This window comes from Lathyrus oleraceus, chromosome 5 (genome assembly GCF_024323335.1).
Source record: "Lathyrus oleraceus cultivar Zhongwan6 chromosome 5, CAAS_Psat_ZW6_1.0, whole genome shotgun sequence".
Taxonomy (NCBI): domain Eukaryota; kingdom Viridiplantae; phylum Streptophyta; class Magnoliopsida; order Fabales; family Fabaceae; genus Lathyrus; species Lathyrus oleraceus.
This window is the reverse complement of record NC_066583.1, coordinates 641,600,695-641,618,150: the sequence shown is the minus strand read 5'-3', so window position 1 is coordinate 641,618,150 and position 17,456 is coordinate 641,600,695. Positions and strand designations below refer to the sequence as shown.

At 34.7% G+C, this 17,456-nt stretch overlaps 2 protein-coding genes across 2 annotated transcripts; one reads left to right on the top strand and one right to left on the bottom strand.

The window, feature by feature from the left end:
• Positions 1-593: 593 nt before the first annotated feature.
• On the top strand, positions 594-1,289 carry LOC127082622 (uncharacterized). Its single transcript, XM_051022850.1, has one exon. The coding sequence runs from the start codon at positions 594-596 to the stop codon at positions 1,287-1,289; it is 696 nt and encodes a 231-aa protein (XP_050878807.1).
• An 11,421-nt stretch (positions 1,290-12,710) lies between these two features.
• On the bottom strand, positions 12,711-17,177 carry LOC127087546 (cytochrome c oxidase subunit 5b-2, mitochondrial). The gene is made up of 6 exons (XM_051028442.1): positions 16,888-17,177; positions 16,719-16,801; positions 16,387-16,437; positions 14,917-14,983; positions 14,723-14,802; positions 12,711-13,097 (listed from the first exon to the last, which is right to left on the bottom strand). Exons 1-6 carry the CDS (start codon positions 17,012-17,014, stop codon positions 13,053-13,055), a joined length of 453 nt encoding a protein of 150 aa, XP_050884399.1. The 5' UTR covers positions 17,015-17,177; the 3' UTR covers positions 12,711-13,052.
• Between the last annotated feature and the right edge of the window lie 279 nt (positions 17,178-17,456).

The following is a 17,456-nucleotide window of genomic DNA, read 5'->3' as shown; positions in this document are numbered from 1 at the left end:
GGTGCTACCAATGGAGGAATATTGGCCTCCATACGAAGGTGACATAGTTTGGCACAACGACGAGATGCGTAGAAAGAAAAAAGGAAGGCCAAACAGCACACATATCAGGACAGAAATGGATTCGACAGATAAAATGATAAGATTATGTAGTATTTGTCGTCAACCAAGACACAACAAGAACAACTGTCCCAATCGAGGAGCATTATTTGGGTCATAATCTTTTTGTAACATTGTATTTTTGTAACCTTCAATTATTATATATCATAAAGTTTTTGTTACAACGAGGTTCACAACAAACATCAGTACAAAATAAGCTAACTGAAAACAAAATATTTCTAACTGATTACAACAATCAAGGTGATGTCATCTCGACCGAACATCATTTCTCTAGCATCCGTATCAGTTTTCATTCGCACCCAACCAAAGATACTGTCGAGTCTCTCAATACTTCTTATTTTTCCCCTTCTGGTATTTTTCCATCTAACCAACGGACCATCTCCCTCTTCAGTTGATCGAAAGTAATGATGTTCCAGAAGAGCATCGATGCTACTTAATGTAGGATGTATTACATGTGTTTATTTATTGTAGATAAAATGCCGCCCCGAACCGATAGGGGTAAGGGTCAGCAGCGCCCGAGGATAAGGGTATGTGAGGCTCCTCAGTCGGCCGTATGTCCTCCCCCACAGAGTCAGGTAGAGCCCATGTCTACGACCTCTCAACATTTTATGCCACTGCAGTCATCTATGGGGTATCCTCCCCCACAGACTCAGGTAGATCCCATGACCATGGGTTCACAGCCTTTTCTCTCGCTACTATCATCCCATGGTTATCCTATGGCCCAACTTGGGAACCCATCCTTTATTAGCCCATCTGGGAACCCATCCTTTATTAGCCCATCTGGGAACCCATCATTTATTAGCCCATCTGGGAACCCATCCTTTATTAGCCCATCTGGGACTTCATCATACCATCAGACTGGGGGATCTAGTTTTCCTCATCCCTCACAGGTACCCCCACCCTTCATGCAGTCTGGGATCTTTCCAGATCCCACACAGGTACCTCTGTCGTCCCAGCATCCCACAAACACACCATCATCATCCACGCATCATGGGGGATCTCGCACCCCACACCCACCACGTGCCACAGATATACCCGTGCCTGAGGAGCAGGAGGAGCAGGATGACCAGGAGCAGCAGGATGACCATGTTTTAGAGCAACCAACTGCAAATCCCACAGAGTATGAGATGATTGATGGCAGATATTTTATTGAGCCATGTGGAAAATCGTAAGTATCTAATTTATAAATTTTATTTAGTATACATGTTTCCATGTTTCCATGTTTATAATTAACACTTATTCAAATTGTTGTTTAGTTTCTCTCCGAGTAGGCCAGCTGCACAGTGTGTAAAACATGTGATTCAACAAATGTATAAAAAAGCTTGGAAGTCATTCAAAGAACTTTCCAAGGATGAGAAAGATGAATGGTTTGATAAATTTAAGGTAAAATAAATTTTATTGTTGTTATTTTAATTAGTTATTTTATTGTAATATATTATCTAACACTTATCTAACAATTTTTTGAATGTCATACAACATTGTAGGAAAAGTGTACGTGGAATGTAATGGATGAATATATGATTAGAAAAAATTATCGGGGAAGAACATCTGTCCGACTTTCTGACATGCTTAGGCGTGTCAGACTTGATTGGGAAGAACGAAATATTCGTCCCAACTGGATAGGCAAGGAAGTATTTGACGAACTTCTTGCCTATTGGGCTACCGATAATTTTAAAGCTAAATCTCAAAAAGCAAAAGACATGAGAGCATCCGAAAGGGGGGGTTGCCTTAATGCTACAGGAAGTATAAGCATTGGAGAACATGCAAAACGAATGGTAAAAATTATAACTACGGTTTAAAATTATATTTTGATTTATTATGTGTTTAATTAAATTTATTTATATTAATCAGACACAGGCACAAGGAAGACCCCCCCGACTTAATGAGTTGTTTGTGAAGACCCGTACAAAAAAATCGGGGGATTTGGTTGATGATCGGTCGAGAAGAACTATAGTAAGTTGTTTCTATTTTTTTTTTTTTGTTAAAATTCTATCAATTTTGTGGCGTGAATTTCACGTGGTAATAATGTTTGTGGCATGAATTTCATGTGGCAACAATATATGTGGGATTCTTTTCATGTCACAACTGTATCTAATTATTTTATTTGTTGTATGTGTAGGAGGAGTATCAAAGATTGCTCACACAATTTCTAGTTGAAAATCCTCAATATACACATGTTGGTTCTAATCCGCTTGATCCACGCGTGGATATGTATATCTGGAGCTTAGTCACTGGAGGGAAGGGACGTAATGGGTGTTTTTTTGGTGTTGGTCCTTTGGCTGGCAACTACAGAACCGGAGATAGAACTTTATTTGATAGAGTTGCAAGTGGGGAAGGAACGTCCCGTCCAACACAATTGACACCTGAAATGATGGAAACGGTGAGGCAACTGGCTCTAACAGAGGCTAGACGAGAGACGGCGGAGCGTGAGGCGGCGTTAAAGGCCGAATTAGAGGAAATGAAAAAAAGACAACACGATATGGAGGAGCAAATGAGACAATTTATGCAGTCCATGAGTAGAAATCAAAATCAAAGAACAAGTGAAGACGATGTAGATGACGACGAATTTGATGTGTAATATTTATTTAGTTTTAAATATTAATTTTTGTATAAATAATTACTTTGCTATTTTTATAATACATTTTCATATGTGTAATTTTAATTTAAAAATATTTCACTTAATTATTAATTATTCTATATTTTATTATTTATTAATTATTTTATCTTTTATTAATAATATAATTTAATAATAATAATATATTTTATCTTTTATTTTAATTTTGTTTTTAAGTTGTGAAGTGTAAATCACGTGGGTAATTTGCCACGTGATTTTCATGTGGCAACATACCATCCATTTTCAAATGTTGTGACGTGATATTCATGTGGCAAAGTTGTGTCATGAATATCACGTGGCAAAGTTTAAGCGCAGAAGGAAGTAAATTTCAAATGTTGCGACGTGATTTGCCTTTGGCAAATTAGCGACGTGTTTATCACGTCACAAAAAGTTGCCACACGCGTTCCAGCGACGTGAATCAACACGTCGCTATTTTTGACTAGTGAAGTGATTTTCACCTTTGCCACGTGATAATCATGTGGCAGGGGGGAGTTTTTCTTGTAGTGATCAGCATCTGAGGTTTGTCTCTCACATAAATCACCTTTCCGTAGCGGCGGCGAACACCAAACATGATTGCCAAATGATATAATGAGATGTGGAAGAATGATTCACACAACACCTCTATTTATAACAAAAAAATTGTATTTTACACTGAGGTGTCAATCCAATTGACGCCTCCTTTGTAAAAATACACATGAGCTCCAATTGAATTGGTTGCACCATATGCCCTAGTCAATCCAATTGGCGCATCCACTCTATTTTTAAGAGGAGTCGCCAATTGGATTAGCGCCTCCTCCTAAAAGTGGGGTACTTTGGATTTTTTTTAAACAAAGTTATTTTGGGAATTTTCTTGAAAAATTGGGTTATTTTGGTGAAAAATTCAAAAAACACTAATAATTATCAACTAAAATAATCGAGTACGAGTGCGAGTAGGAATATCTTAATACTCACTCTGCCGTATACACGCCAATATATATTTATATATTATAATTTATATTACTATATAAAATTAATATATAAAACTAATGTTTATCAATTTTAAAATCATATGACTATTAAACTATTATAATATAAGTGTTCATTTGTTTTATAATTCAAAGATGAAAAATATTTTAAATATACTTAAAAAAAAATTTAAATGATAATATTTTATAATCAATTTATTTATTTATATTAAAATTACGAATAATAAATATAGATACGAGTAGTTAAATATTCATAAGAGTACGTTGTACAAACGTTGTGGGTAAGAGAATTGGTACCATAATACTCTTACCATGGGAAACAAAACATTAAAACTTGTAAACTATTTAATGTGCAGTTTTGAATGGGATGAAAAGGAAAGCATGATGTTTTACTATTCCATTAACAACTTTTTTTTTTACTAGGTGTGATAGTCCGGTTATTACTTTAGCTTCAAAAAGAGGTTTTGATTGCTATGCCGACTTCAAATTTGAGTATTGATGTTAGGGTTGACCAATACAATTACAAGACAAAACTTGTTTATAAAAATGTATGAGCTCATCATTAAAAGTCAAATACAAATGATAAGCCTCTTGATATTACTGCACTTCATGTTTTGGTCCTTGGAAAATTATGAAAGTTGTGATTTGGATCATCTTACGTCTATCTTTACCAATAACAAGATTTAGTCATCATTACATTCTTTGGCTCCAATTTAGTAACTCGATTAGACTAGGGAAACTATTCAATTATAAGTAGTATTGTAGTCCTCCTCTTAATTATAAGTAAAAAAAGCACACTTTGACATTTAAAAATAAATTTAAGTGTTGCTTTCTTACTAATATAAAGAATCGGGTGAAGATGTTTCCACTATGGTGATGTCAATTCTTTGATCACTAGGAAGAGTACCTTTAGAAATGTTTAGCATTTTGAGGCTGAAATTCATATGAAATTAAGGTGGAATTCTGTAAGTATAAGTTGAATCATATCTAAATGCGATTTTGTGTCACACTTATATAAGATGTGTGGTTATAAGTTATAATTGTCATTGAATTGTCCGATGTGGAGTACGGGTAACCGTTGGATGCAAATCAACAATTGTGATGGGAGGAGCGACGTTCATGGATGGAAATCCATGTGTATGTGAGTGACTGTCGCTCATTGACTCATTTGAGCCTATAGATTGGATTGATCTTTATGGGTCATTGGCAAACCTGAAACAATCGCCTCCTAAGTTCTTGATATCAACCATGAAGTGAGGTCGAACTAAATTTTTTGCATGTTCAGTAATCTTGTCCATTGAGAGGTCTTCCGAGGTAGCCAAGCTCATTAGTGGTAATTGGCATAGGGAACATGCACATCAAATGCACTTCGTGCAAGCGAAACGTTGTTGTGGTGATGACTTTCATGTGCCCCCATGTGTGTAAGGGGGGAGGGATATGCACCTAGTCCCACTCAAGTGCACTCACATGCAATTATTGTTTCGATAACCCATCTAAGACATTGGATGAAAGTTTTAATTTTCTAGTGGATCCTAATTGTTAAACCCGATGCTCACTCTACCTATAAAGCATAGACATGTTATTCGTTTCTCGTTTCGAAATCTTATTTGCTTCAAGGTTTTCTGAGAAAGAGCTTCATTTGCTACCTTTTCTTTACTGCTAGAAGTTATAAAGTTTAGGTTATTTTCTCTACTGACCCACTTCTTCATTCAAGTTCCTCAAGCAACTGCATTAAACTAGGGTATTACCTTTTTCTCCCTTTTGGTTTATGCATTTTCATTTGCGTTTGAAGATGGAGAACCTTGGAAACCCAAATGTATGAGTCCCTTTTGTAGAACTTATCAATAGAGATTCTAGCATTGAACTTATAGTTGTCAATCTTTGTAATAGGGATCCTTATCCCACTCGTATTTGTATGAAATAGGTTAAGTAGATTTAGTTTTGGGGAAAACAAGATGGCTAACCCCACTATTGTTGAAAATCTCATGGATGACCTTGAGCCACAAAAGGTCTCTAGGGTTTTAGAATGTTAATTCAAGCGTAAATGTATTGTTTATGAAGTGAGTGGCGGATGGAAGAACATGTGTATGACTTATGGTTGAAGAAAATGTTGTCTCTAACTCTATAATTTCTTATAATTGTTGATGAATATGTCTAGATGGACGAAGAGATCTTGGTAACATAACCTTTCTACCCTGGCAAGGAGAGGTTGGACCTAACGTACAGGGATGTGGGACCATCTTCAAATTGGTTTATTACTCTCCCAAGAAGTGACAAGCATATTTCTAGTCGGTTTAAATTATGTGGGCTCCTTATGTATAAATGATTGTTTTATCATATGTGATTTACTCTCCCTTTAAATGATTTTGAGGTTGAGGTTCTTAATCATCTATTTATCTCCTCATCATAGTTACATCTGATAAGTTGGTCATACGTGAAAGCTTTCTAATAATGGTGTGGGTAGTATCAAAAGAGTTTTTCCATGTTGGTTATGTTCTTTCATCTATTCCATGTGTTGAGGAAGTCTGCTAACCCCAACCAATCTCAAGGGTTGATCTCTCTAAAGAAGGATCATAAACTCTTTGAAAGTACATATATTCTTTTAAAGAATTACAATGATAAGTTCTTCTTAATTGTTCCCCTTAATATTACCGCACATGACACACTATGCAATATCGAAGGCCTCGTTCTCTAATGATAATTACTTCAAGGCTCAAATAAGCCATGAGGAGGAGATCTAGTGCTCTATTGGGCATGGATTCTATTCTAACCAACCACAATGTGAGGATAAATTGCTCAAGTGGTGGTCGCAAAGTCATTTTGCTAATGTCTCAAGGTTGTATATCTATAAGGAAACTGATGTAAGCGATGAGGAACTCGAGTTGAATAATAGGACTTGTTAAATTGTAAACAACTTTGAATGTAAGATGGAAGTTAATCTTGAGGGAAAATCCCCACCCAAAAAGAGACTTTGATACATTGAAAATCATTTCCCCTGCTTGAAGTGAGTAATAAAGAGGAGAGAAAGGAGATCTTCGGTGAAAAGTGAATTTTTTACTTGCTCCTGTTATTTTACCATTTTCATGTTAAGTTTTAACCATTTCTTTTGCGGATTCTATGAAAGGCTTGGTGAGAATAATGGCCATGAAAATGGTAGGGGTAGTCCACCCCACCCCAACCGTTGTTCCTATGTCCTTTTTGTTACCATTGTCAAAGATGCCATGGAGATTAATGACACATTGGATGGAAAGGTTATCATGAAAGAGAACATTATCGTGGAGTAATGAGATACTGCAAAGAAGGAAAAAGTCATGGAAGACGATTTTGCTACCGCAAAGAAAAAAGTTCATCTTCTACAAAGGCCGCAAAGGGAAAGGTGGTTCCCCCAACTGATCAGGGCACTACATTAAAGGCACCAAGTGAAATTGTCCCTAAGAGGAAAGGCAAACAACATTTGGCTTATGAGCCTTCTAAGAAGACAAAAAAGGAGATCATAGCCAAGATAAGTTAATTTTGGGAATAATGATTATGATCATTTCTCCTCGGTGTTGAATCATGTTGGTTCTCCCCCTTCATGTTTCCACTACCTTTGGATCCAAAGCCCCTAGTACTAGAAAGGATTTCCAAAATGTTGTCACAGAGAGTGACTCTGACTATTTGGCCAAATAAACTGGCACCGCTTATCGGGAAATGGTTGTAGAGTAAATTCACCATATGCATAAGCTCATAGTTATAAACTTCATGCTAGATGGTGAGAAAAGGAAGGGCTTTTATTTGACGAAAATCCATGATGAAAGGGATGCCCCGAAGAAGCGATTGGAAACCTCCAACGCAAATAAGGAAAAGGAATTTGAGAGGGGGAGTAAGCTAAAGGAAGAACTTGAGGCTACAAAAAATACAATCAAGAGTATTTTGTTAGAATTGCCAAATATGATGAACATGTTAAGAAGTTAAGGACTCTTTATAAGTTGAAGATGAATGTTGACAATCTTGAGGATGTTGCAAGCAAAATTGCAAATTTATTGGTGGTAAAGAAGATGGTCTAAAGGAGACTCATGTATATTTAATTGATAATAAGAACATTCTCAAAGAGCTTTATGAATCTCTAAAAAACAATGAGACTGGACTCAACGATGTCTACGATGCACTGGCTAAAAAAGAGATCTCTCTTACCAAGGCATTGGAGACTCTGGCCGACAAAGAGAACGCATTCAAGGAATCTCAAAAAGCCTTGATCGCGACGGGGAGAGAGAAAGCTTGCTTGGAGAAGGATTTTTCTATCCTCACCAATGATAGAGTTTCATGTATCCAAGAGTCCTTTGAAAATTTTGTTGATTGTTGTCAGCACAACGGTGGGTATGTTTTTATCATCTACATATGGGTTAGTTGTGTTTCAGAAACCGTTCAATACTTTTTTATGATTTTAATAATGGGTTGTCATAGGTTGTTTGTTTGTGAAATTAAAATGAAAGAAAGTAAATTAAACTTTGGTGTTAACAGTTGAGAAATTTTGTTGGGGTTAGATTTCATTGACCTATCCTCATGCATGGTCGTGATGAGTATTATGCAACTCTAATTATATATTAATCTTGCGACCCATTGCTCAACATCATATCTCATGTTTGAGTCAACAATCTGGGATCAATTGTATTTCCAAATAGACGATCTCTCAATCTATTAAACAATACGATAATATTAAGTTTCAATAATTCATGCAAATAGTAAACATAAATCTATCTCTAGAGTTTAACATCTAGTAGATGAAAAACTTAGATCTAGTGATGACAATTAATTTTCGAATATCGAGTCAAAACTATGAAAACATGTTTTAGGAAACTAATCCAAAACAAACATTAAACACGAAGAACTCATCAATATTAAAGCATAAGAATAAATACATATAATGCAATGATCACAATAGACACACGAGCCTTTGGACAACTATATCTAACCCCAATAAAAGAGAAATTAGCCACGCTTACATATTGTAGCTTTATAATGATGATCTAGAGTAAAGACGTTGAAATCCATCTGTGTTGATTCCTCAAATACCATTTCCAACCCCAATCTTCTTCTCATTTCCTCTCCTGTTGTGACTTTCGGTATCAATAGTAGTTCTATAAAAGCTACCAAGAATCTACTAAAAGTTAACTCCATTGAACTGAATGGAACCTCATATTTATAAGGTTATAATATGACATTCTCTCTAAGTGAGGATTGTATGTCACTTACTTTTTTCTCCCTTAAGTCAATACATCTTATCTACAAGTTGTCTTTGTTTCATACTCACTTAGTGTGACGTTTATTCTCGCTTATCGAGAAAACACTTACTTCTCTTTGAAGTAACTTATCAAGGAAGTAATGAATCATTGGTTACCAAATTTGATATGGTGCTTATCGAGCTTTCTTGCTTACTCTTGAAGTTGATTGGCTTTAAAGCCATTTTTTGACCTCGCTGCACGCTTAGCGAGAACTTGTTCTTGGCTTAACCAACTTTTATTTTTGAAAGGTGCTTGGGCAGGATCTTTGATTTTATTTTATTTTTTTTCATTTTCTTGGTTCTTCTTACATGTTCTTAGTAAATACACCCTTAAAAATTTCACACATGTGTTTTATCTTGTTTTATTGACAAATTTGGTTACTTGCAAATTAAGTTAATAAGTGCTTATGTATTTTACGTATTTTTTACTAGGGTTGTAACTTTTCAAAATCAATTAGTTTAGAATACATGACATCGTACATACCAAGTAATAGACAGAACGATGCAAAACCAACATAGTTTAGAATACATGTCGACTCTCATTCATTTATACCAAACATGAGATATGTATTCATCTCACTTGATTTAGGCTTATGATTATTGATTTATATTGACATGTTTTAACCAAACAGGTAGTAAAATCAAACTTTAAACAAGCAAATAATTCTTGATCATGCTATAATTCAAAGATAATCACAACATTAACCATGAATGAAGCATTTAAGAGAATAAACCTTTTATCCTGCCACTATTATTGATTTTGTCTTTAACCTAAGCTTTATGATTCATCTGTATTTGAATTTTCAAATCATTTGAACCATATGTAGACAAACAACTTCAAGCAATATTCACACAAAAATTCAAAAATTTCAAATTTTCAAAAAAGTACTCATGCATAATATTAGTCAAAGAATTTTAAAATATCACAGGTTTTAGAGTGTAGGAACAATCTTAATCTCCTTTACATTTCACCCTTTCAAAAAAGCTTGTCATGTCTTCAGGTCATTAGAAAAAGACTGGGTTTTCAGAGAACCTCGCTAAGCCAGAGATTTCTCATTATGCAATCATGTATCAGCAAAACTTGCTTAGCACACAATAGGGCTCGCCTAGCAAAATTCCTGCAACATCTATAAAACTTGTTGTAGTACATGTGATAATTCAGAAAAACACAATTTATGACAAAGATAATCTAATGCTAAAATTTTAAATTTCTTTCCAATAAACGCTTGTTTAATGTCATTAACTCGACGCCTGTTTTTCTATTAAGATTCATCAAGTGGAATTATTGTGATGCTTTTATTAACATCACCATTTAGGTATGGCTTCAATATAATCGTTGACAGTCCAATATTTTTTTGAAACTAGATCTTCTAATCCCACTGCTCCATATGGTTTAACCTCTTTGATCTTAAATGGTCCAGGTCACTTTGATCTCAATTTCCCTAGGAACAACTTTAGTCTAGAATTGAATAGTAAGACCAATTCTCTCAATTTAAATTTTATTTTAACGTGGCGTTTATCATGGTATTTCTTGACTTTCTCTTTGTATAACCTGGAGGATTCATATGCTTTATTTCTTACCATTCATGGAGTTGCGTCTTTCTTTTCTATCCTGCTTTCGACTGGTCAAAATTCCGGAATTTTATTTTCCAATAGGCTTTTTGTTCCATTTATACTGGAAGATGACATAATTTACCGTATACCATTTGAAAAGATGTAAGGTCAATAAAAGATTTAAACGATATTCTATAGGCCCACAAAACTCCATCTAATTTGGTGATAAATTTTTTCGTGATGAGGATACTATCTTTTTCAAGATTCTATTAGTTTTTCAGTTCGGTACTTCAACTTACCCAATGGTTTGGAGGTGATAATGAGATGCTAATACAAATAGAAGACCGGGATAGCATTGGGAACAGAGGTGAAGTCAAAACCCCTCACAATACATTTGATAGTGCATAAGTTACTTACCGACGGATCAATTGAGATAAGGTATCGTCAATGTGGATAGTCTCTAAAGAGGAGGACCCACTCTAACACTAGAAATAATACTAAGCTATTTAACAATTCGATTAGGCCTTCAGCCACCAAAAGAAAGAGAAAGGGGTTACCGGGTTCCCCTTGCTTTAAACCTCTTTGAATCTTAATCTCTTGAATTGGGGAACCATTTACCAAAATAGACATATTATCAACAAAGACACAAGATTTAATTCAAACTCTCCATTTATCATTAAAGGCAAATCTGATCAGCATATAATTCAGGAAGTTCCAAATAACAAATATAAGCTTTCTCAAAATCAACTTTAAAAATAAGACAAGATTTTTTGGAACATTTGGCCAAATCAACCAACTCATTGACCGCTACCACACCATCCACCAACAACCTGCCCTTAAGGAACACATACTGGTTAGAAAAAATGAGTTTCCCCATGACTCCCACAATCTCTTTGCCAGAACTTTGGCTAACAGATTATAAAGCGACCCGACCAAGAAAATAGACCTGAAACCACTTAGCAGAGAAAGATTCTTAATTTTAAGAATAAGGGTCACAAAGTAAGTTGTGGAAAAGCATTGCAATGCAAACCTATGGAACTCCTCAAACATAATCCTAACATCTCCTTTCAAAAGATGCTAAAAACTCTTTAAGAGAAGTTAAAATCGTTCAGCCATGGCTCTTATTTTCCTCACACTAAGAGACAACCTCATCAATCTCCTCCATCAAGAAAGAAGCAAACAAAAACCGATTATCCTCCTGAGACAAACAGGAGAAAGGAACACCAATAAGTCTAAGCCAATAGAAAATTGGCTCCCTAAACTTTTCAAAGAAAGAAAAAACCTCTCGTTGAATACCTGCTATCCCTTCAATCCAGATATCATCCACATAAAGAGATAGGATTAAGTTCTTCCTCGCCCTACTTTTATTTACTTTTATTTGAGTCATGAAAGAACGCAGAAAAATCAAAAACCTCCAAACTCTATTCTAGTTTTTCAGATTTTAAAACTCTTAAATAAAAATAATTTTTAAAAATAGTTTTGTAAAATCAACCAATCAAACAAGTTTGATTGTTTTCAAATTTTAAAAACTAAAAAATTGTCTTTAAAAAACTCATTCAACGAGCACTTAGTCTCGGCCTCAACCTTCACCACCAAATCAAGGATTTGTATTGACCTGCCTGCTATTGAGCTAACTTGGTTGTTTATTTATTTCAACCATGGAATGTATATCTATAAACTTTTAATTCAAAAGACAATTTGATCCATTAAGTTTGAAATTAAATGACGAAGGGGCATTTGAACTTATAGTATAAAACCTCAATTCCATAAACATTTTCTCCATTTTCCTTTTTCTTCCTTCCTCTAAGGTTAAGATTGATAAAAAAAGTACAAATATAAAAATGAAGAAATTTGGTACTTATTACCAAAAATGAACCAAAACCTAGCAAGCAATTGCAACCATAAATAACAGTATTCTGTTAGTCATCAAAAGAGAGTGCAGATAACTCTAGTTAGTGAAGAAGAAAAAACCTTTAATACAGGTAACATTTAAGATCCTTCAATGAAATGAAGAAGAACTAGAAAAAGAAATAGAAATGGAGGAAGAAGAATCCCTAGGGTCAAGGTTATTAAAATCAGATAAAGGAACCAAATTATCCCTTTCAGCACAAAACGCCAGTCTGGGACTAACATGTCCCATGTTTAAATTCTAAGGGGGAAAAAGAGTTTTTTTTATATTAAGAGACTAAATTGGCCTTCATTCAAAAATTAAACTTGCAGTCCCTTTAATAATAAAGATGCTAAAAGTAGTTGTAGCCTTGTAGGTCAACATATTGAGAGGGAAAAAAACATTGTTAAAGAATCATAGCGATGCTATCAATTATTAGGCAGAGCAAAAATGACAACCTAACAGGATTTATTGTTCGATCAAATGACCACCCTTGTGTCTAAATAATCACAGAAACTCTCTGAAGTTGCTAAACCGCAAGGTCTTTGGACCAATCAAAACCAAATGAAGTAGGGCATCATGATTTTGAAATGTGCAAGTGTAAAACAAACTCTTTTGGAAAATTTATTCCTGAAGGAAAACTCCAGCATCCAATTAATGGTGTCCATAAGGATCACCGCCAGGTCCCACCACTTCAAGCTGTAATGCAAAACCAAAAAAATTAGCTTCAATATTGTAGTAAAGTACCGATTTGAAATGTTCACTTGTATTCAGCAAGAACTCAAAATTGGTGAAAAGAATTGAATTTTGTTCCTTATTCCTGGAATTTTCAAGTCATAGTTTGCAAATGCTGTAAAACATGATATACTGCTCTGATTCGAATCAATATGGACTAGACATGGCTATGTATTCACCCTATGGTGCAATTTTATGCATGTTTTTTTATGTAAGCATACACTGCACCTCTTCTGTTAATGTTAGATAACAGGATAGCTACTATTGCCAACACTTAAAAATAGTAGAGACTAAACAAATATTCAAACAGAATCCGTACATAATAAAAAATAACAAAATACACAATTAAAGTAGTAATATACTTAAATAGTTATAGTGAACTTTGGCTATTTATCACTAGTATTAAAAACCAAAACCCAATATAACTTAACAACTAATTAAATTTCCCAAAGTAATAAAAATAACCAAAAAACAAAAAACTAGATGCGTTCTTGCAGAAAATCCAAATTGCAGAGGAAAGGAAACAAGAAAAGCATCTATGAAAAGAGAAAAATGCAGAAAAATAAGAACAGTAAGCTTCACACAAAGACACAAGGGGATTGCATGCAGAAGGACACAGAGCTTCCCGTGCAAAAGAAGAAACGCAGAGAAGACGTTCGCGAAGGAGATACCGAGGAAAAACAATGCTCATGAAGTATGGTAAGTAAATAGGGGTACTTGTGAGACTCCACCCACTAACCCTTATCTCAGATGTGAACCTGGGGGATTGCACCGCAAACGAGATCGTGATGATGACATAACACTACACCGTAGTTTCTTTAAGTCACACAAACATTATTCAAATATACATATTGAAGCGTTGATGAGTAGTGACATTGGCAAAAGATAACAAATTAAATTCTGTGCAAATTTTGGCCAAAAGATGAATATTTCAAACTCGAATTAAGTCAAAGCTCCTGTAGTGCATCTAGTGCCAAAACATTTAATTCTCTAAGAAGTCGATTATTTTAGAGGTTCAAACTGACTAGAAGGGTTAATCAATGTTGAACAAAGTTTAAAATATTCTTATATATTTGATGTCTTGTTTATACAGTCATTGTTATAAATGTTGATTCTTGTTAAAATGAGAGTAACGTCCAAACATTAAATAGTGTCAAGCTATAACTTGAAGAAAAAAAACATTGTCAGATATTAATTATCAAGTCATGCAGATTATGAAAGAGAAACAGTGTATGTCAAAACACAGATTATATAAAAAGCAGAATCAACCTGTGAAGTCCAAGAAAGTTGAGGGCAATATTGTGCAAATGCAAGCAAACAAGTGTATAAATTTCAATCTACATATGTACATATCAAGCACGGACACCCTGAATATGACCCCCCGACACTGACACGGCGACATTGATAATAATTTGAAAAAATGAATAAATTAAACGTAATCGCAAGTGACGGTGGAGGTGTCTGATACCGACACGGAACGGACACACCTTTTTTCAGAGGTGTCATTGCTACATATATCTTGACACTGAACTCCAAATTGATCATGGTAACAAGTAACAACAACATTCAAAATGTGATGCTGGACTTACCTCAAAATACTGTGTACAAACTGGACATTCATGGGGCTTGCCTTTCTCAAGCCAAAACCAGACAACATCGTGCTCATCCTCTGTAGAAAAAAAACAAAATTTTCACCTAAAGTAACAACCAAATTCTGGTATTTTATTCACCAGATTGTGAAAGGGATATCACAGAGTCATAAATAAATACAAGGGACACTTACCGCCTTCACCACCTGGGCATCCAACTATCCTTCTGTCATAGAAAGACCTAACAACAGCAGGTGCGTCCTATAAAGCAGAATAAACAATGAAAGCAAATATATATCAAGCATACTTCAAATCAATCTAAAATAAATATTAGAGAATGTGAATCTACAACAATTATTCACAAAACATATATCAAGCATACTTGAGAACTTTCGTATAACATTTTTAAGTACATTTTTTGTTTAATCTTTAGAAACTTCAAAACTGAAATCATGTTAATTCAAATCTCAACAAACTACAAAATCCCTTAATTTGCCAACCTCGTCCGTCACCTCTCACAAACAAGTACAGTGAATTAATTGAGGATAACAAGTTGTCAAATAAACCACCAATATCCTAATGATATACTTTTTTTAAGGGTGTGTTTAAGCTGATTGGAAATTACGTCTGCATTGACTCCTAAAGTTATATGTATTGTGGATTGAAAGTAGTTACTAGTTAGTCCCAAATCCCAAGCCAAGCCAAGCCAAGCCAAGAATCAGTTATATTATTCTAGTCTTGTGTATTTTTTTGCAATTTGAATTTACTCATTGATAACTAATTGACTATCCTGTTGTGCAGTGCTTGTGTTAATATTAATCGATTTCAGTTGATTTTTCTTAAAATCTTACATTCAAATTATGAATTTTGTAAAGCATCATAATTTGAAGGTTAAATAATATGTTTGGTCCTTATATGTTACCCTTGTTTCCAATTTAATCATCACTGTCTGTTGCAGTTATAATACCATCCCTTGGAGGCTTGGAAGTTACAACTCAGTGAAGTGTAGGGAGACTAGAGAGAGTATATATACCGTGAACTGTATAGGCACTAAAATAAAGTAAACATGAACCCAATAACAAATAGATTAAACTGTCTTCATATTTTCTCTTTTAATGGAGTATGGCTATAACAAAATTCATGACATTAGCTACAGTGCAGCTCTGAGACAATGAAATAAATAACAAAAAAAATGGACAATGTAAAGAAGGAAATAGGGAAATATACCCTAAGGCAATTAGATAAGTATCTACGGGAACTTTTAACAACAAGCTACAAACAAGATTAGTTTTGCCAAAAATCAATTTTCTACCTAAAGGTAATTAGAGTATAAGTATCTACAGGAATTTTTAACAACATGCTACAAAAATATGGACAATGTGAAGAAGAAAATAGGGACACATACCCTAAGGTAATTAGATTATAAATATCTATGGGGACATTTAACAACACTCTACAAACAAGATTAGTTTTGCCTAAAAATCAATTTTCTACCTAAAGGTCATAAAACATAAATCAACAAATCATTCCGCTACAAACACACGTCAAAATCAGAAAAATCTAATCCTACACATAGAAAAGCAGCAGCAAAACACAACTCTAATACGAGTGAAACAACATCGTGTATATAAGTGAGCGAAGAAACAAGTAGTTAGAACACTGACCTTAGTGCCAAAAGGACCTTCTGGATGGTCTATTTCAAGAATATTCCTCCCCTAAAAAAACAAAAATACAAAATTATGAACGTCCTTCAAATGAATAATCTATATATTGCAGCTAAAAAGGATCCTCAAAGTAAAATTTAAAAATGAGCATACATACATATCATCATAATAAGAGATATTCTTCTGATTTAACAAAGGAAAACGGAAAAAAAATAAAAGTGGATATCATCACAAAAAATTCAATTCGATTCATAATATTAAGCATTACTAGCATTCTGGTTTCGTATAATTAAACGAGAAAATATAAAAATAACATAACCACGATCCAGTACCTCAAGTTCAGCCTGAATCTCCTCACGTTCATGACCAGTAGCAATTGGCACTACATCTTCGACTCTCTTTTTGACCGAAGCAGCTGCAAGTAGAATCAAATCGAAATGAATCGAAATGCAAACGATGCAATTCAGAAGAAAATGCATCGGAAAGGGAACGAGAGCATACCTGATTGTGTGGCGACGTGGCGACTGAGGTCGACGCATCGGATTCCGGCAACGGCGGATCGGGGACGCGAGAGAGATGAGGAGCTTAGGGTTTTGAGATGAGGAGAAGTGAAGAGTCTCCGCCACATGATGGTTAGGGATTTCTCGGTGACGGAAGGTTACGGCGTCGTTTGATTGGAAATGGTAGCGGACACTTGTTTTGAACGAAGAAGAGTTGAGAAAGAAAGTATTGTTCGAGAATGAATTAATGCGAAGGTGGTAACGCTCTTTCGTGAAGTTTGAACGGGCTCAAAGTCAAGGCCCAATCAAACAAATCTTTTTTTAATAATATTGGCTACCCTCACTCCTGCCCCTTCCACCCCCACAAAATATGTTTTTGTAGATTTTATACATATTTTTCTACTCATAAAGAGGTACTATTATTTATGAGAGACAAAATTAGATTGGTGCATGAAAAAGATGGAAACTATAAAAGCAATATAAGTTTAACAATTACATGAAGGAAAGAATATAAGTTAGAATTTGGTGTGATATTACCATGATTTAACTGATATCTTGAGAGATCATCCT

Excerpts from the sequence above, each read along its gene's own strand:
- LOC127082622 (XM_051022850.1), top strand. The coding sequence starts at position 594 with ATGCCGCCCCGAACCGATAGGGGTAAGGGTCAGCAGCGCCCGAGGATA.
- LOC127087546 (XM_051028442.1), bottom strand. The coding sequence starts at position 17,014 with ATGTGGCGGAGACTCTTCACTTCTCCTCATCTCAAAACCCTAAGCTCC. Across the intron at positions 16,438-16,718 it reads AGATTCAGGCTGAACTTGAG|GGGAGGAATATTCTTGAAAT; the intron begins GTACTGGATCGT and ends TTGTTTTTTTAG. Across the intron at positions 13,098-14,722 it reads TTTGTACACAGTATTTTGAG|CTTGAAGTGGTGGGACCTGG; the intron begins GTAAGTCCAGCA and ends TTTGCATTACAG.